This window comes from Onychostoma macrolepis, chromosome 04 (genome assembly GCF_012432095.1).
Source record: "Onychostoma macrolepis isolate SWU-2019 chromosome 04, ASM1243209v1, whole genome shotgun sequence".
Taxonomy (NCBI): domain Eukaryota; kingdom Metazoa; phylum Chordata; class Actinopteri; order Cypriniformes; family Cyprinidae; genus Onychostoma; species Onychostoma macrolepis.
The window spans coordinates 20,092,492-20,113,689 of NC_081158.1; the positions used below are offsets into that span (position 1 = coordinate 20,092,492).

The 21,198-nt window shown below is 38.6% G+C and overlaps 1 protein-coding gene across 9 annotated transcripts in view; it reads left to right on the top strand.

Annotated features, from left to right (window-relative positions):
• The window catches only part of magi2a (membrane associated guanylate kinase, WW and PDZ domain containing 2a), a 220,629-nt gene that overhangs the window by 160,431 nt on the left and 39,000 nt on the right, over nt 1–21,198 (top strand). For 8 of the 9 annotated variants that reach the window (XM_058773745.1, XM_058773746.1, XM_058773748.1 and 5 more), the window contains exon 11: nt 18,624–18,655. The exons of the other annotated variant lie outside the window; for it this stretch is intronic. In XM_058773745.1, coding sequence (XP_058629728.1) covers nt 18,624–18,655 — 32 coding nt within the window. The remainder of the gene's footprint in view (nt 1–18,623; nt 18,656–21,198) is intronic. 9 annotated transcript variants of the gene reach the window in all.

A 21,198-nucleotide genomic window follows, 5' to 3' on the forward strand; every position in this document is an offset into this window, starting at 1 on the left:
CTGCTTGGTGACTTTGGTGTGCTTTATGCATTACTGTGCTATTGGATTTTTGGCCCACAAAATTTTGCCTAAATTTCACTAATATGACCACACCTCAGTGAAACAGACCAAGCTATTGGCTACTGGCTATTGACTCCTTGGATATGTCCTACTTCCAATCCAGGAAAGAAAACAGCAGTCATCAAGCCATTTCATTGGCTTTAACGTTAGCTGAAATCAAAATTATTCCCAAAACGGATGCCAAACAGCTATTTAAAGCTTCACGCGTGGCATTTCGCAGCAATACGCTTTCCAGCACACAAGCACTTCCTACACTCACGTACGCCGTGTCCCAGACACCTACACTGTCTCACATACAAATTATGGTTTGCTGGTTCAGTGTCTCGCTCTCAAGGGGCAGTTAATCAATACTGATTATTTTACAGTGCTGTTGATTATTGCTGGTGATAACTTGTTTCTCACCTGAGACTGATTTTGGATTCTCATCAATTAATCAAGCAGTTGACTTTTCTCAGATTAATCCAGCTATTCAATAAAAAAGTCAGCTCTGCAGTCATTTTCAATATATCACTGATTCTTGAGACCTAAGACAAAACAAATGTATCTGTTATTAGTTTTGAAAATAGTAATATTTTGCCAATTTACATGATTACTAGAATGTTCTTTTATTTGTTCCTTTATTTTATTATAATAATATAATTTAATCAAATTTTATTTTATTTTTAAATTGTTTTTTTTTTCACTTCCCCTAAAGTCAACTGCCCTCAGACCATAACTCAATGCTTTATATATATACTTAAATTATATATTATAGATGAATAAAAATGTATTTTTGTATAATAAACACTACTGTATGTCCTGACATAAGATTCATTTTAGAAATTACACTTCTTCTTTTGGTTTTTACAGATGTGTCCCTACTTTTGTGAGACTGACAGATGCATGATTATTTTTATTAAATCCGTCAGTCTAAGTCATCCCTCACCCTGAAGTCTTATTTTGATATTGGTTTTCATTATTTTTAGATGAACAAGGTCATACAGACACTGGTGGGTTATATAGTTTTTGTTTTATCATTTCTTTTCTTTCTTTCAAAATGTGTTCGAAACCATTCGGTGGTATTGATGAATTCATTCACTGAAGTGAATTCTAGATTTGTCTGGATTCATATTAAGTATTTGACATATTAATGTAATATCTCACAACAATATGGGTTGACGGGTGAAAAAAAAACACATTTGAGAGAAAATGGATGTTGAAACAAACTTTAAGTGACTATCTCTGAACATATTTAGTAGATGAATTCAGTGTAATTCTATGACACATCTTTTTTTTTTTAGTATAGCCTGTTTTGTCTGTTTTAGTACTCAAGAATCGGGCATATGCGTACAGCCTGTCCAGCATGTCAGAGCCCAGAAAGCATATAATTTGATCTCTAATTGCAGTTGGAAGCACTCGCTGTTGTTTTTTTTAGGCCTGCGGTTTTAGGCCCAGATTAATTGTGAGTCATTCATAGGAAATGAAAAGGCAGTAAAAGCCGATCCACATGCACCTGTCTATACTGTAGAAAAGCAGCTCATTTAAAATATTTTAGTATTGAATACAAAAAAGCCCTTCAATGGCTTTAGCTCTAACTGACACCTTGACTGAGAACATATAAGCCTTTTTTTAAAAGCAGCTTGAGCCAGTGTGATTTATGACCCGAAGCAATCAGAGTGTCTGATATAACCCAGAGAGAAAGGGAGAAGGAAAGCGAGGGAATATATAGATTAAAGATTCAGGACAGAGAGGGAAGGGATAGAGATCTTAATCATCAAAGCAGTTAAATAATATTACACAGTCCGAAATGCATCATAGGGTTAAATAAAGAGTAATCTCCTATTAGGACTTTTTTAACAGCATTTTCAGAACATCCCCCTGTTCTCATTTCTATAATGTGATTATGTGATTGAACTACAGTAAATTACATTTTGACAATGTTTTTTTTAAACATGTATTAAAATATGTTATTATCATTCATTAAAGGAAATACAGCAAATGCTACCATGATACATAAATATTTCAACACATTATCTTCATGTTACAGTAATGAGAAGGAGACACTGTGTTTTGCAACTCTAAGGTTTAACTCTCTGTTTACAGTAATTAGAACTGGAGAAATAAAATGAATTAGATTTTCAATATAATGTGAGAATTCATCCCTGAGGGGTGATCGGAAGAAAATGGGAAAGATGAGGTGAAGAAGAGAAAGATCTAGAGAGGTATTTTGAGAGCTTATGTGAAGTATGTCTCTCCTCTGTGTCAGTGCAGGTCAAAGGTTAACGAGAGAGACATTAAATCCTCGTTAAGCCCCAGTGATCAGTATGGTGGATTACAGCCTCTGTGCGCTTCACATTCAGTGTGAAGCACAATTACACTCCAAAACGCACACATGCATAATTATGGCAGGAGCATTTCTAGTATTGTGCTAATTATACTGATTCTAAAAGGTATTGGGAAATTTAATGAACATTTATAAACGTATAAATGTGATTGCATTATATAACAAATTATCAAAAAAAAAATTTTAAAGGATGGCAGAAACACACTTTGAAAGCAAAACGTTTGACTAAAAACATTTAACATTTCATATGTTTTAAATGACAAATCAATGAAAATATTATGAAGTTCATTACCAAAAACCTTGACAAAGGGAATTGCAAAAATGAATGTGTTTTGAGGGAAATCTCTAGCGTTATTTATTTTCTGACTACACTTTGTTTTATAGTTTACCTAATGCAGTGAGATATGTTTAAGTGTGACTTAAGTGCCCAAATATTTTTTGTTACTACTGTATATACATAGCTGAACAGTATTCTGTTTAGTTTATCTTGGCTATCAATGTTAGTTTAAATTTTTTTAGTAGATTTAGTTTTAGTTTTCATGTTTTAGTTTTATAGGACTGCCAAAGTTAATGCACAATCAATATAAAAAGTAAAAATTTCTTAGCACAATCTAGATTCGTTGCTTTGTACTTGGCAGCTGTTTTACATAGGCGAATTATAAAAGGTTTCTAGTTTCATAATATGCCACCAAAAACTAAAAATCATTTGTGGTCATTTTTATTTTATTTGTGTGGTATAATGGTTTTTTTTAATTTATTTTATTTTATTATTTGTTTTTTTGTTTTGTTTTGTAAATGCTTCTTCAGGAGTTTTGGTTCATAGTGCGGAGCTCTTCACTTGTATAGGAAATGAAAGGGGAAAATACCTTTGGAACCCAGGCTGCTCCAAAAGTGGGCATTCAGCTCTTTTGTCAGTCAGTTTGTTTGGACCAGTAAGGGGTACAGAGGTCACCTTGATTAATCCCAAACTTTTTGGAGTAAATTACAGTAAGGTTGTTGGTATTCATTCCTTTGATGTTGCACCTCACCAAAGTGAAGTGTAATAAAACTACATTCTGTTAAATGGCCATGTGTGTTAGCAAGGGCACTGACCCACAACCATGGCACATGTTTTGTTCCGAATCAATGTGGGTCGACACACTTCTGTGCCACCAACAGAGCCAGTGTGCTTGAAGGTCATTATGGTCACTTGAATATGAATTTGGCCTCATGTCCCGTACATCAGCAATCTGTCCCATTCTTATCCTTTTCATATTCAGACAGACTGCACAGTGAGCCCTGAAACGCTAAACAGCCTGTAGCATCACGCTACCGCTCGAGTTTAACATCCGTCTGTTCAAACATGCCGTGAATGACATAAGGAGGACAGAAGACGGTTTGCACAAACCAACAGTTTCTGTCAAGCCAAGTCGCAGGGTCAGTTTTATTCAATGCTGCTTCCATCTGTATTTATCTGCACCTCTTCCTTTCTTCCGTCCTTTTGATGCGCTATATGCCAAGACTTCTGAAGCCATGCAACTCCTTTATGTGAGGAAAAAATGTCAGTATTCACTAGAAATCTTAACATGCGAGTTTGTGAGTGAAGATCTCTTCAATGAATGGGTTTATCCTATTCACAAAACCAGTCCAAGTGATTCATTGACAAATCAGTCTGATTCACAAATTTAGAGTTTGGGGTTGGGGTTTGGAAAAGGAGTTGGTGCTGGGGGTTACGATCCATGTTAGATGAATGTGTGGGAGTAAGGAGTTTGGGGTTTTGGATCAGGGTTAGGTCTAGATTTTAGGGTTTGGGATTATGGTTAGGATCAGGGATCAGTAAAAGGGGCAGGGAGTTCATGATGGATTTGGTTTGGGGTTTGGAGTTGGTGCTGAAGGTTGGGATCTAATTTAGACTGAGGAAGGGGTGGGAGTAAAGGGTTTGGGATCAGGGTAAGAAATAGTTAGATTGAGAATTTAGGGGTTGGGTTTAGTTAAAGGATCAGGGAATCCATGATGGATTTAGATTGAGGTTTGGAATAGGAGTTGGAGCTGAGAGTAAGGATCCAGGTTAGATGAAGGTGGGGAGTAATGGGTTTGAGATAAGGGTTAGAAACAGGGGTTGAATCTCAATTTCAGTGAGAGGATCAGGGAGTCCATGATAGAGTTGGGTTGCGGTTTGGAGTAGGAATTGATGGTTATAATCCAGGTTAGATGAAGGTGTTGGACTAATGAGTTTGGGATAAGGGTTAGAAATAGGGGTTTGATTTAGAATTTGGGTTCAGGGTTCAGTGAATGAATCATGAAGTACACAACGGATTTGGGCTCTGAAAACATGTTCATCCATCCATTCATTCTCCAGATCACATGTCCTATGTAGGGTCACGGGGATCCTGGAGCCTGTCCCAGTGTCTCAGCCATAGGCAGGAAAACACTCTGGATGGATGAATGCTAATGTCCTACTTGGCTAAACTATGTTATGCCATATGTGAAATGAGCTAGCAAACATTATGTTCTTCAGCACTGACTGTTATACCAAGATATACATGCAGTTTACCGACTAACAATCAGGCCTTCTCAGTTTTACATCTGATCCAGTCAATGACACGAGGCATAGCTCACTCACACAGAGAGATGTCTAATGCCAACACTTAAAGGCTTTTCTACGAATCCAATCAGTGGAACGGTCCAGGAGCGTTTAGACAGCCTATTATACGCCCTAATAAAACTGTCAGTGCTCCAGTGAAATGATGTGCCACTTCTTAATGTGCTGCAATTTGGCCCCTCTGTCTCACCACTGGACACTGGCCATCCTTTCTGATTACACTAGTGCAAATGTGAGAGTCTCTTGTGAACAGTTTGGTTCACCCTCTCTGTCTCTCCTTTTATTACACCCTTCTGATCGATTGTCATGCTTTTCTTCTATCTCTGGTGGAGTCTAAACCTAAATCTCAAGACTTGTCTGGTGTAACAGTGGGTTGATTGTTTATAAATGTCTCATTCATAATGTCCAGATGGTGATGTGGTTTTACTGCCAGATCTCTTTGTCTCTGCAATAATTTCACTGCCCCACATGTCTAGCACTCTTCACTTGTGAAAATGCCCTTGGCTGCTGATTTAAGTGCATTTTGGCATGTTCCCCTGGAATGGTTATCCGTTGGATATGTCTTTGAAAAGCTGCTCCAGAATCAGAGTCTCTGACCGGAATCCATTGATTACCAAACACTCTTCCAGAGCGCCATCTGCCGTTTTCATGATTGGCTTATTTAGTGAAGATCTTATTGTTATCAGATAATTGTTGCACTGAAATGTCCTTTGGAACGTCACTATGACAGCTTCGGTGTGACACAGCTCAACAGAATATTGGTTATGATGCCCAGAAGCAAGATAAAGGTTTCCAGAAGAAAATGATTACTTCATCTCTGAAATTAAAGAAGCCAAATTAATTGAAGACCCCATAAAATTGAAGTTTTGTGGCTTTCCTTTGTGGCTTTCCAGGCCCATGTGGAATCTGAAAACACAGAATTCTGCAAAAATCTGGGTAGAACTTTATTCTACAGTCCTGTTCCTCATGTGCATTCTATGTGCTTATTATAGTAATTACAATATGTAGGTAATAACTAGAATGAACCTACCCCTAAACCTAAGCCATATTGTCAGGTTTTATTTTTGTCACATTTGTCAAGTTTTTTTTATTGTTTTTTTTTTATTGTTTTTTTTTGGAACCCTGAGACAACATTTATATATTTGAGTAATTTAGACAGATACACAAGGTGGTGGATATCTTTCAGTCTTGTGCTTCCTGTCTCACTGTTGTCATGGCCACCAGTTTCTGCTATTTTGGTTGTACTGTAGCTAGTGTTTAGAGGAAATGTTCTGTCTAGCTTGGTGTGTGTGTCTGTGAGAGTATGCGTGCACTGTTTAAATGACTTTTCAAAGCTTGCATTAATATCTCATATGCTGTGATCAATCCAGCTTATCAATTATCCTCTTTACTAAGAGCTCTGTCCATCGTAAAGTGTGTGTGTGCTGGTGTATGTGTGCATGTGTGTAACAGAAGCAGATGACTCTTAGCTGGTTGAGGAAAACAAACGCCTCTCAGCGTCTCATCAAAGAGCTAATTAGCTCCGGCTCTACTGATATTCTCATTAGCTGATTTATACCCATTAACTCAGATATAGGCATGGGACCATTAGCTTACCAGACACATGCTTCAAAATTTCAAAAGGAACTTATGGGGAATTGACAGTGGATGTGAATGCACACACACATAAGACAACTCACATAACAGAAATATGTCGAAAACAGTTACAAATTTCTCAGTAAGGACAGTTGGGGGTCAGTCTGATAATGGAGGTAAATGTACATACCATATTTACACCACTCCACCAAAAAAGCTGAGTAATGCTCATGTATCGCTTAAGAAAGACATCTGAGAAGTCATATCTCATCAGATAGGTCTCTCACGCTAAGTTAAAGGCTGAATTGGGCCTCTAAAGGACCCATATTCACCACATTTATATATTAATATTATGTATACTTATATTTTATATTTCAATTACTTTACATTTATATGTTATTGAATATTCAGCATTGCTTTTGAATATATGCAATAATCAGTATATGCCATTCGGTACATATTGAATATATTCTACTGGCAACTTCATACCTCGATGTACTCAGCAGTCAGACTGCTGCCCGCTGAGTCTGTGTGTATATTATGGAAAAATGAAGATTAATGCTCCCCATCTGATCTCTGTGCTGCTTAAATCTTGTTTAGATAATGAAATGCACCTCAGTCATAAAGAGAGCACTAGATGGTAAGCAAGTCGTTGATTTGTGGCAAAGTGGACATTAGATGTCCTCACTTTCCACAGTATATTTTAATCAGTATTCACTAGAGCCCACACATGAGAGGATGGAAGGATAGAAAGAGATAGCATTGTGCTTAAAATGACAATAGTACAAGAAAATCAAAATGATCAAATTTGCTTCAGTATAGATAGATAGATAGATAGATAGATAGATAGATAGATAGATAGATAGATCGATCTGATATGCTGCTGAAGTACATCCACAGAAATACTGCTGCTGCACATATAGCATGAAATAACCCCCATATATAACAAACATGAAATTTCCCTGTAGCAGATCTATACAGGTGGAGCTGGGGAAGGTGGAGGGTTTCTGAAGCGCACTCCAACTGCTACAGCAAGCAGCCAAGTATTTGAATGTTGAGCAGCAAGCTTATTGGATGCTGATATGAAAAGGAACCAATCAGCTGTGCCATATGAATAATGATGTCCTTATATCAGACTGAGTTAGAACCTATCAGCCTGCGCAAACAGCACAACTTGTTTTAACATAATGATAATAATAATAAATTTTTCTTGAGCACCAAGTCAGCATATTAAAATGATTTCTGAAGGATGATGTGACCATGAAGACTGGAATGGAATAATGGCTACATTTAAAAAAATATTCAAATCGTAATAATATTTCAGAGTATAAGATTTCCTTCCTGTATTTTTAATCAATGTTTTAAATGCAGCGTTTGTAAGCATAAGACAAGTACTTCAAAAACAAACAAAGAAATCGTATAATTGTCACAATGGGACAACCAGCCTCATGCAGTCTATTCAGGGGGAAAATAAATAGATAAATAAATAAATAAATAACTTGAACACTAAAACTGTGAGGCACATGAAATGATTCATAACACAACATATTTTAATAAAACAGTAAGATATCAGTTTTTAAAACAAATAAACATTTGTATAGTATTTTTATATTTAATATTACTTTTTATAGTATTATTATATTTATTATTACTGTTGTTATTTGGTTCTAATTCTAATATAACAGCAACAAAAACAAACAATAAATAAATATTAAATAAATATTTTGTTAGTTAGTTAGTTATAATAATACTTGATCATTAATAATAATTAGCCTTCATGACAACTTCCTATGTGACAGTTTGCCTGGCTATATTCTGTTTGTTGTCCACACGCACATGAAAACAATCAATCTGTACTGTATGATCTTCTCTCCCTGACTCTTGTCATCCTCCACTCATGTGATCACCAATTAGTGAATAGCAAATTTGGACAAGTAGGCAGCTCTTCCATAATTGCCAGATGGCAAGATGCACTCTGGGACACATTTACTGATAGCCTGTCTGGATTACGTTTTCTCCTAGTCTCACCTGCATCATACAAATTTACAGCATTTGATGAATGTTGTTAGCATAATCTGCTTAATATGCATAAAGGATGTTGCAGAATCTAGGACGTGTTTATTTGAAAGTATTTTCACCAGCTCAGGTTCAAATTGGGCGAGATATTTAACAACTGCATCCATGAGCTGATTAAGACTTGTGAAGTGATGTGAACTACATTAGGAATTGAAATTTGAGCGTTGTTATCCACTGACCTTTTCTGTTTGCTGTGTTCATTTATTGTGATTTATAGACATCGACTGCTGTGCTTCAACAGTTCCCGCCTTACTTTGAGCAAATGTATTTTATTTTTTTGTAAAGTATGTTTTGCATCAGAAGACCATTTGATTTTCACCCATTGATGAAGCTTGATGTTACTTGTATCTGAGCTCTCCAGAGCACTCTTCCATTCATTTCTCTATTCATACAAATGAAGCGCAATCAAGCCACTTTCCCTTCCTTTCAGCTAGTGTCACTGATTTCTTGCTCAGCGTTGCTCACTGAAGCAGCCCAGTTGTGGCCTGTTGGACTCTCTGCTCCTTATTTGATGACTCATGCCCAGCCGACGGCAGCATACTGCACTTTGATTTTTAATCAGCCGGTTGCTGTTATGCTAGTGTTGTAAATGCAGCACAAAGAAAGCGTTATAATCACGATCTGATGCCGTCTGAGAATCCAGTTTCCAGCCTGGTCTCATTGTTTATACTGTATGTAGTTACTTGTACAAAACATTTACAGGTACAAAAATATACTTTTTTGTATGTTTGGGTATGCTGATGTGTCTGATGTGTATGGAAGCCTGTGTCCGCCACTGAATAAAAATTGTTTTAAAAAGTAATTTCGTCCTTTTTATCTTTTTTCACACAATTGCGAGTTTACATCTCAGAATTCTGACTTTTTTCTCAGCATTGCCTGATACAAACTCGCAATTTTGACTTTTTTTTCTCGTAATTGCGAGAAATAAAGTAAGAATTGCGTGATATAAACTCGTAATTCTGAGAACATAGTCTTTTTTTCTCCTCGGAACTGGACTTTATTACTCGCAATTGCGAGTTTATATCTCACAATTCTGAGAAAAAGTCAGAATTGCTAGATACAAACTTGCAATTGTGAGAAAAAAAAAAGTCAGAATTACGAGTTTATATCGCGTAATTCTTACTTTATTTCTCACAATTACGAGTTTATGTCCCACAATATTGACAATTACGAGTTTATATCTCACAATTCTGAGAAAAAAAGTCAGAATTGCGAGTTTATATGAAGCACTGGATGTAAACTCGCAATTGCGAGAAAAAAGTCAGAATTGTGAGTTAAAAAGTCGCAATTTCCTTTTTTTATTTTGTATGCAGTGTTGGAAACGGGCTTCCATAGATGTGTACAATGTGGACACACTGGCAACAACAAAAATGAAAATATATATAATATATAAAAATATTCACAAATTCTTTATATCAGCAGTTCTCAATCCCAGTCCTCGCACCCCCTCACTCTGCATATTTTGCATGTCTCTCAGAAATCCGTTTAAGTTTACTTCACTTAGGAACATTCATTCACAAATTTGCACTACACAGCGTCTTCACACACGGACGAAACTTACTATAGAAGTGTGAAGCGTGACATAATATATCTCTGTAAATAAATACTATTTAAATTCACGTCTCGCACACTTTAATGCCCTTTTTATGTGCTCGTTTCGAACTGGAATCACGGCGGAATATCCTGCGATGTCCACTTCGCAGGGCACTTACGGTCGAATAGAACAAACATCATACGTGATAAGAGAAACATACAAAATATGCAGAGCGGGGCGATTGGCAAACGCTGCTTTATATGATTAATTTATTTATAGTTTAGATTCCTTATCTCTATTCCTAAAATTAAACATGACCACTTTTCAAAAAATGAAACAGGCAGAAAAATGAACAGTAAACAGTAAATGTTTTTGAGTCACTAATTTTTCTGCTACCTGTAAACTCCTTGCTACTAAGGATGGAGATGATGATAATTGAATAACGACATGAATTCAGGTCTGTTCTTCAAACACAACAATCAAACAGATTCTGAAGATTTGGATTACAATGCAAAAATAAAATAGATCATATAGATAAGTCATTTTATGGTGTATTTGTGGTATTTTATGCTTTTTTTTGAGTCACGACATATTCAGAAGATGTGTTAAATGTAATGGTTAAATGATAAGTAATGAAAAATGTCATTCATTTTATTAACAAGTTATTCTTGTTCAAAATAAATGTCATTTTTTTAAACAAGCTAGCACTAGAAGTCACAAAACAGAATAAAATGTTTAACTGTGCCAAATAAATCTGATTGATCATAAATACATAAATAAATCCAACTGTTCATGAATAGAATCAACCAATTAATTCCATTAATTAAATATTCATAGAGTATTCATAAAGAGGTTTCATAAACATGTATGTCTGTAAAGTTGTTCTTATGCATTTTAGATTATGTCAGTACGTGAATAATGTATGTTTTAGTGTCCAGGCAAACATAAGTAAAAGTACATGTGGTATAACTGCATATTACAGGAATACTCTTGAGATTGCATTGAATTATTACATTTGATTAGAATTTAGTGTACATTAAAATACTTATTTTATGTGAAGGAGCATGTCAGATTTTTTATGTAGGCGACATTTTCTATTTCTGAATTATTTTCCTGATGTTTTATACATCAGACGTTTAAGATAGTGACTAAAAGGTCAGTTTAACATAATTGCAAAAGCATTTTAATCACAATCAACCTGGAGCCTTAAAAGGTAAATATAAGCTTATAATAACATCAACTGCTTCTTCATCTCGATATAGCAACTCTGGAACCGTATATAGTGAAAATGTTTCACATGACCAGTGAAACCCTTGTGCTTCATCACAAGCTCACTGACAGTCTGTATGCAGAGTTCTGGATTATTAGAAGTGAAACTGCATTCGTGTGCACAATAAATATATCCGTAATTGGTTACATGTAGTGATTGTCTAAGATGGCTTTTAATGGCCAATCTCTAAGAACAGGGAACCCAATACAAAGCTGATTTAATTTAAGAATAATAAAAAACAGATGCACAACTTTATTTTAAAATCACATTTTGTACTCAAATAACTTAAGAAATATATATTAAAAATGAGTTTTAAAACATGAATACATTTCACAGTAGCCATATTCTTAATTCTTTATTGGATTAACTGTGCAGTTCTAGCATGTTTGTGCACTTTGTCTCTCTCTCGCTAATTCCAAACAGGTCATTTGCATCGCCTTGTTCATTCCTGAAGGTCATCTGCGGTAAGACATGAAAGACAGAGAGGGAGAAGTTGAATGCAAGATGCTGGACGGTGAATGTGTGTGTTTGTTTTGTGCATTTCAAGGCCGATTTAGGAGGAGTTTAGAGAGAAAATATTCATGAATCTGTCGTTTGATGTCGGCGAGTATTGTTTAGCTCTTAATACCAGAAGAGGTGCTCTACACTGCCACTACTTCCTGTTTGTTATGATTAGAGTTCAGAAGCCTCATGGTCTTTCGCCTCATCTCAGCCAGTGTTTTTCCTCCTGGGGGGGAAATGAGCATTTGATGTGATGTGAAGTTGCTGCTGGTGCATTTTAAGCATCTTTCTGTCATTGGATTTGGGCATCCTTTCATTGATTGCAACAGGAGATTTTTATTTTTTATCTTCAAAAAGGATCAACAAATACGGTCCACAGGGTCAAACCTGTATATTTTACATTCAAATCTCTCTTTCTCTCAAAAGATACATGAAATATTCAAATAATAACCACTTGTCCTCAAAATGCAATTGCTTTAGAGAGGAGCAAATGTTCTGAACTGAATAGATATTTGAATAGCTGCTGTTTGAATTGTATCTTCGGTTGATTTTTGTAAGACTTTAGCCAGCAATACTTCCTCCAGCCACTAGGGGTCATACTTCTGCCATGATGAGCAGTATTGCTCCCCGCCACAAGGGTTGTTGCCTGCAATCTTCCTCCCAGTTGCCAGGGGGCAACCATTAGCAAGAACTCTGTGCCTAGCAATTATTGTTGATGATACTCACCTGTGTAGGGCTCTATTTAAGTTGCCTTTAGCCATTGTTTTTTGTTCAATCTTGAGCCTACCTACCTGTGTATCCTGTTGCAGACCGTGAGTCTTTGTAAGCCATTGTGCTTGTTTTGTTTTCCCTTTTTGTAACTATTGGAAGCTTTGCTTCTGGTTTTGTTTGTACTTTGTTTCTTGCCTTTTTTTGACCTTCTACAAGTAAAGCCACTTGAAGTTATACCTCTCGTCTCCCAATTGTGATTCCTCTGCACTTGGGTCTCAAAATCCTCAACTTAGGTTAGCTCACTTAGGAAGAACACCAGCTCTGTGTCCAGAAGATATGGGTTCTAGTCCTGCTAAGGACAACCTTCAAGATTTCAGTTTATAGTCTGGCAGTTCCTGCTTCTGTATCATTACAGCAAGATTGAACCAAAAGATGGACCCAGCAGAGAGTCAAGGCCCTTTGTCAAATGTGGAGAGAATATTATCCGAGCTCACCAATCAAGCTACCGCTATTCAACATCATGAACAGAGAACATCACTTCAGCGTTTGAGCTCTCTGGCTTTACCCCAAAATCCTCCATCTCCGGAGGTTCTTGAGTTACCCATCTTTCCTCAACCTCAACCAATTCCAGCGGTTCCTCTTCTTGAGCCCAGGCTACCACCTCCTGAGAGATATGATGGAAATACCAGGGGCTGTCGAGGCTTTATCACCCAATGCTCTCTAGCCTTCCAACTTCAACCCAGTAGTTTTCCTACAGAGAGCAGTCGGGTGGCTTATATCATCACCTTATTGACTGGAAGAGCTTTGGAATGGGCTACGGCTCTCTTGGAACATTGTTCACCATTCACTTCTGGTTCTGAGCAATTCCTAGCAGAGATGAGGAGGGTCTTCCATCATCCAGGAGGAGGAGTAGGAAATGACCAACGATTACTTCAACTCACCCAAGGAGCACGCAGTGTAGCAGAAATGGCTATTGAGTTCCGTACTCTGGCAGCTGAGAGTGCTGGAATGAACAGGCTCTTCAAGCAGCATTTCATCAGGCTCTTGCACCTGAGCTAAAAGATGAATTGGCTTTCCGAGATCCTGCGCCTAACTTGGATTCTCTTATTGATGTCGCCATTCGAGTGGATAACCGAATTAGGGATAGGAGGTCCGAGAAACAACAAGACCGACTCACAGCCCAAAGCTACATCAGTCCAGTTCAACCTGTTTTCCAGCCTCTTTCCACAGAAGAACCCATGCAGCTTGGGAAAAATCGCTATCACAATCTGAACGGGACAAACGTATGCGGAGCGGCGCTGTCTGTACTGTGGTGAAATAGGACATTTTCGAACTCATTGCCCTGAACGTGTGGGAAAAGAGATTTCTCGTCCAGAGAGAGGGGGGCTGAGACGAGAGAAATAACTGACCCCGGATCTTCAGCTGGATTTTCAACAGTGATGCATTTCTCCTGGGGCAGTGGTTGGCACAAGAGTTCTGCGTTTATTGACTCGGGCGCTGCTGGCAATTTCATGGACCATACTCTGGCCAAGAGCTGGAGGATACCACTAATAACTCTCCAGGATAAGTTCACTATAACATCTCTAGACAACAGACCTCTGGGGTCCGGCCAGGTAACACACCGTACCATTCCTATTTCAGTTGAAATAGACTCCCATCAAGAATCACTCTCTTTTCTCATTATAGACACCCGAGTTCCCAGTCATCCTCGGCTACCCTTGGCTTGTTTTTCACAATCCTCAAATTGACTGGCCAACTAGCGTTTCACCAGATGGAGATGTGCATGTCCAATGGACGGAATTATTTCATCTCCTGAGTCTTTTGGGGCTTAAACGACAACTCTGGAACCAGCATGAGTCAAATACACCAAGAACTAAGGTACTAGCCGTTCCTCAAGTCAAACTAACACCACCTGCTCTGATTGTTTCTTCTCCTGACCTATCTCGAGTCCCCCAGGAATATGTCGATCTCCAGGATGTGTTTAGTAAATCCCGGGCCGATACTCTTCCTCCTCACCGACCCTATGATTGCGCCATTGAGTTGCTGCCAGGAACTTGCCCTCCAAGAGGTAGACTGTTCTCGTTGTCTGCTCCAGAGAGGTCCGCAATGGACGATTACATTTGTAAGGCACTGGAGAATGGATTTATTCGGCCTTCCACTTCACCGGCAGGGGCGGGGGGGTTTTTTGTAGGTAAGAAGGACGGAGGTCTTCGCCCATGCATTGATTATCGTGGCCTAAATAACATCACAGTGAAGAATCGCTATCCACTACCACTTATGGCCACAGCCTTTGAACTTCTCCAGGGCGCTACCATCTTCACTAAGTTAGACCTCCGGAATGCATACCACCTGGTGAGAATCCGGGAGGGGGACGAATGGAAGACTGCTTTCAACACCCCTACAGGGCATTACGAGTATCAGGTGATGCCCTTCGGGCTAGCTAATGCCCCGGCCGTCTTCCAAGCCCTTATCAATGATGTTCTAAGAGAGATGCTTAACAAATGTGTGTTTGTTTATCTCGATGATATTTTAATATTTTCCCAGAGTTACGAAGACCACGTTCAACATGTCCGGCAGGTTCTCTCTCGTCTGCTCTTGAACAACCTCTTCGTCAAACTAGAGAAAAGTGAGTTCCACAGCACTACAGTTACTTTCTTGGGTTTCATCCTGTCATGTGGCAGTGTGCAGATGGATCCCAGCAAGGTTCGTGCAGTCCTGGAGTGGCCCCACCCTGATTCATTGAAACAAGTCCAACGCTTCCTGGGTTTCGCCAATTTTTATAGGAGGTTTATTCGAGGCTTCAGTTCCATTGCAGAACCTCTCACAGCTCTCACCAGGAGGTCTGGCACACCCTTCCAGTGGACGGAGAAGGCTAACCAAGCGTTCAAACAGCTGTTTACTTCCACTCCCATACTGACACTACCAGATCCTGAGTTACCGTTTATTATCGAGGTGGACGCATCGGACGTGGGCGTGGGAGCAGTTTTGTCCCAGAGAGCGACTAAGGACAATAAACTCCATCCTTGTGCCGCCTTTTCATGTCGACTGACAGCAGCAGAGAAGAACTATGATATTGGGAATCGGGAGTTGCTGGCCGTTAAGTTGGCATTGGAGGAATGGAGGCACTGGCTGGAGGGTGCTAAACACCCATTTGTGATCTGGACGGACCACAAGAACCTCACTTACATCCAGGGAGCCAAAGGTTAAATCCTCGGCAAGCTCGGTGGGCCCTTTTCTTTAACCGTTTGACTTTGTCCTCTTACAGACCTGGCTCCAAGAATATTAAGCCTGATGCTCTGTCAAGGCAGTTCGAGTCCCAGGAAGAGGAGGACAGGTCAGAGCCCATCATACCAAGGTACAGAGTGCTGGCAAGCATCCAGTGGGACTTGGAGACAGCAGTACGGAACGCCCAAATTCACCAACCTGACCCAGGTAATGGCCCATTGGGTCGCCTCTTTGTGCCTAACACCATCAGGTCTGAAGTACTGCAGTGGGGTCATGCCGCACTGTCATCTGGACATCCAGGGGTCCTAAGAACCCTGAGGCGGATCCAGTCTAAATTTTGGTGGCCCAACATGGGAACTGATGTCCGGAGAATGGTTGCTGCTTGTTCCACTTGCGCCCAAAATAAGGAACCTAGAGCCCTCCCTCAAGGTAAACTACATCCCCTCCCTATCCCGAGACGACCCTGGTCCCACATATCCATGGATTTTGTTAGTGGCCTACCCAACTCTGAAGGTAACACCGTGATACTTGTTGTAGTCGACAGATTTTCTAAGGCATGTCATCTCATTCCTCCCTAAAATTCCTACAGCAGGCCAGACGGCAGAACTTCTCATGCAACATGTCTTTAGGATTCATGGGTTTCCTCAGGATATGGTGTCTGATAGGGGTTCCCAGTTTACCTCAAGATTCTGGAAGGCTTTTGGACGTCTAATCGGTTCCACCATCAGTTTGTCCTCAGGGTTCCATCCCCAGTCCAATGGCCAGACAGAGAGAGTGAACCAGGAGATTGAAAAGACCCTCAGGTGTCTGGTCTCGAACAACCCGAGTATGTGGAGTTCCCAGCTGGTCTGGGCAGAATTTGCCCATAACACCCTCCATCACTCATCATTGGGTATGTCCCCATTTGAATGCCAGTTTGGGTTCCCCCCCCTCTCTGTTTTCTGAACAGGACCTTCAAGCACAGGTTCCAGCACCGGCCCAGTTAGTCTGGAGGTGCCGGGGGGTCTGGCGGAGAGCTCGGGCAGCCCAGTTACAGTCATCCCGGGAACAGCAGAAACAGGCCAATCGACGTCGGCGGATCGGTCCGTCACTCCGTCCGGGGCAGAGAGTGTGGCTTTCGACTAGAAATCTCCCATTGCGCCTCGAGTCACGGAAACTAGGTCCTAGATACATTGGACCTTTCAAGATTCTCAAGAAAATAAACCCAGTCTCTTACCGACTCCTACTGCCCAGGTCTATGCGCATACACCCCACATTCCATGTTTCATGTCTCAAACCTGTCATCTACTCTCCTTTGTCTCCTGCAGTTAGACCACCTCCAGTTCCTCAGATGGTGGAGGGGCAACCAGCTTACTCCGTGGAGAGACTTTTGAACATGCGCAAAGTACGGGGAGGGGTCCAATATTTGGTTGACTGGCAAGGCTATGGTCCAGAAGAGCGCTCGTGGGTACCAGCCAGAGACATACTGGACCCAGAGCTCATCAGGGACTTCCAACGACAACAGTCAAACAGCACTAAAGGAACGCCAGGAGCCGTTCATCAAGAGGGGCTCCTGTAAGACTTTAGCCAGCAATACTTCCTCCAACCACTAGGGGTCATACTTCTGCCATGATGCGCAGTATTGCTCCCAGCCACAAGGGGGCGCAGGATGTCTGTTGCCTGCAATCTTCCTACCAGTTGCCAGGAGGCAACCATTAGCAAGAACTCTGTGCCTAGCAATTATTGTTGATGATGCTCACCTGTGTAGGGCTCTATTTAAGTTGCCTTTAGCCATTGTTTTTTGTTCAATCTTGAGCCTACCTACCTGTGTATCCTGTTGCAGACCGTGAGTCTTTGTAAGCCATTGTGCTTGTTTTGTTTTACCTTTTTGTAACTATTGGAAGCTTTGCTTCTGGTTTTGTTTGTACTTTGTTTCTTGCCTTTTTTTGACCTTCTACAAGTAAAGCCACTTGAAGTTATACCTCTCGTCTCCCAATTGTGATTCCTCTGCACTTGGGTCTCAAAATCCTCAACTTAGGTTAGCTCATTTAGGAAGAACACCAGCTCTGTGTCCAGAAGATATGGGTTCTAGTCCTGCTAAGGACAACCTTCAAGATTTCAGTTTATAGTCTGGCAGTTCCTGCTTCTGTATCATTACAATTTTAAACACTGTTCATTTTGTAATTGCACACTAATCCTGTTACAGTTATTTTAAGCACTTTAAAGATTACTTGTTTAACACTGCTTAGAATTATTCAGATGCTTAACACAACACCAATTTCAACACCAACAACAATTTCAGGAAATTATGTACTTTGGTAAAATTTAACGCAATGACTGAATTATTGAAACCAGTACATACAATGAGACAGTCTGAAATAAAAATATTTATTCTGCACTATTTCTCGGTCATTAATCAAATAGGCCAATTTGAACGTCTTTGTATAATTTCCTTCCTTCCATTGAAAGTCACAAGATGCTATTGAAACATTCTCAAATTGTTTTGCACAAAGTTGTATTAATATTTTGTATTAAGATAGGATATTACAAAATACAAGTGATCTCAGAAATGCCTTTTGGACCCCATTTAGTAAAAAAAAAAAAAATGCTAGCTAAAATAAATAAAACAAATTAAATGGTATCTACACAGCTCAGAATGTACCTCAAGAGAGAACAGCTGTGGAGTAAACAATAATAAAGGGCTTTTTTTCTATTTTGATTTGCTTAAAATTCCCACTTCAAATTTAATAAAGATCCAGCATGCTAAAGGTTTTGTTCTCCATTGCAGGTCACTTTTCACCTTGGAAGACCTCTAAACAGGTAAAACGTATCGTATTCCAGCCCTCTGAATTTAATTAATAAACTAACATCAACTGTGTTCACTCAGTATTGAGTGATTAGGTCTTATTATACATTATACAGCATATGTATGAATACTCATGATTGTTGAGCTTTATTACTAAGATTAACGCATAATAAAGGCTTTATTGTATTGTTATAACATATTACCACTAACTGCATTGCACTAAGCTACTGCTTGTGTCTCTTAATGGACAGATACAGTAAGAATAACTAATTTGCTTCACAGATACACCACTACAACACCAAACGGCAGCTATATTTACAATATTTGAAAATAAATCAACCAATTTTAATAGAGCAAATAATATTTTCTAGTTAAAAGCATAATTTGTTCTATTAAAATCTTTTTTGTGAGTGCAAAATTGTTTTTAAAAATCCAGTAATCACAACAGATTATGGAAATTCATTTGTTAAAAGCTGTGGGGACCTACTTGAAATAAACACTTAGTACAGCTGAGAACAAATCACTGCACCTTCACTAGTTTTTTCTCACTAACCAGTGCACTGTGTAATGTGGCACATAAAACCTTCACCCTCAGCAGTCTGTCTCTGTAATGTCCTTTGATTCTGATCCAATATTGTCAGCTGTCTTGTCTGCTTGACTACATCCTAAAGAAAATGTTCCTCAAACTCTGAGCCGTCCCGTGTGTATGTATATTTACACACAGGATGGTATATGTAAATGTTTATGATATATGTATGTTATAAGGTATATGACGGCATATACATATTTGCAAATAAATCAAATTATTTTAATACAGCAAATCATATTTTTTATGTTAAATATACACATTTTTGTGAAATCTACCCTAGTGAAAAAATAGTATACTTAAGCACAATTTATTCGTATGTACTTTAGTATAACTAAATGTATTTGTGGCACACTATAAATTGGTATACTTAAAGTCTGTTAAACTGGAACAACTAATTTTGTACTAAATGCATTTTAGTTGTGCCAAATTAGTGCTTAAGTTCAACTAAAGTTGTAATAAATGTTTACATTTTTCCTCCGTCCCCACATGCATTTGTAAAAAGTATAGTATTTTACAAATTAGGGCCAGTTTTACTAACAGCTTGCACCAGTGCATACTGTCTTTTGGCGTTAAAATTGTACTGTCAGGAGACGCGCAGTGATGAATTAGCGCTGAAAAGGCGTGGACACAGTTATTTTTGCGCCTGACGTTATTGAATATGCATTTGTAGGAGTTTCCCTTTCAGACGCAAAATTTATGGGAGGAGAGTATTCAAATGAATCAAGCAACGCGTTTTACTAACGTTTGCACTCATCAAATTACAGGTACTTGCGCCATTATTTAACGCCCAAAAAAAGCATGTCTTAAACTATTTTGCGGTTGCAATTATTGTTGCTACACTGAAAAATTTGTTTAAGGTAAGTGGTCGCAAACTATTTATTTTAGCTACATTTAATAAAAAAAATATGTTGAAAGTTAGTCAACTAAATTTGTTTATTTAAATGTAGCTAAAATAAATTGATTGAAACCACTTACCTTAAAAAAATTGAGTAAATTCAATGAATCGTTTTTTTCAGTGAGGAGGAGGCACCGCAGAGAACAGAGAGTGCATGGTAGAAGGGAGAGGATTTTTTTCCAGGAAATAAAAGACGACTTGGAACCCTCAACTAGGAGTCACGCAATATCAAGTCTATCAAAACTTCTTGCAACTTGTAGAATTTTTTGGCCTCCGGTTCTTTTCAATGTACTGTGGCTTCTTTATTTCTTAATTCTTTATTTGCGACTGCTCTAATTTGCGCCGCGCTTGGTATATTGCGTTGGTCGATATGTAAATGAGATGTTGCGTATGTGTTCTTTAATTTGTGCATTGTTAGTAAATCACCTGCAGAAATTTCCCCTCCCATCTGCGCTCTTTTGGAATTGCACTCTTGCGCTAATTTGCCCTGCTTAGTAAAACTGGCCCTTTATTTGTTGTGCGCTAAGTTTGTACTTGATGAAAGCATGAAATAACTATATTTAGAGTGTATTTTCAGTTAGTATAGACATGTCAATCTATTTTTAGCATACTTATCATGAAATAAATATATTTAAAATAAAATTAAGTATATTTATTTTTCACTCGGGTAGCTATGCTCAGGTTGGCTAGAAATGACGTTTTTGTGTGTAATTTGTGTCTCTGGCTGTGAAAACCCAGCTAAAGACTTTTTTTGTGATTTACTGTTTTCTACATAAAATCATTCTTCAAAAGGTAAAGAACATTCTGTAAAAATGTAACCTTGATATCTTTGAGTAAGGTCATGTCAAATACTGAAATCATAGTAAAATTAATGTTGAAATCAAACTTTGATGCTTGTTATCTCATAATTAGATTTTGAGACTTTAGCCTGGATTTCACAGATCGGGTCACATTTATATAAAAATTGTTTTACAAATCTTGTAATCATAACTGAAAAGGTTATGGTAATTCATTGTTTAAAGATTCAAGAATGCTTGCTAAAACAAACAAACAAAAACTTAATATGCGTAATA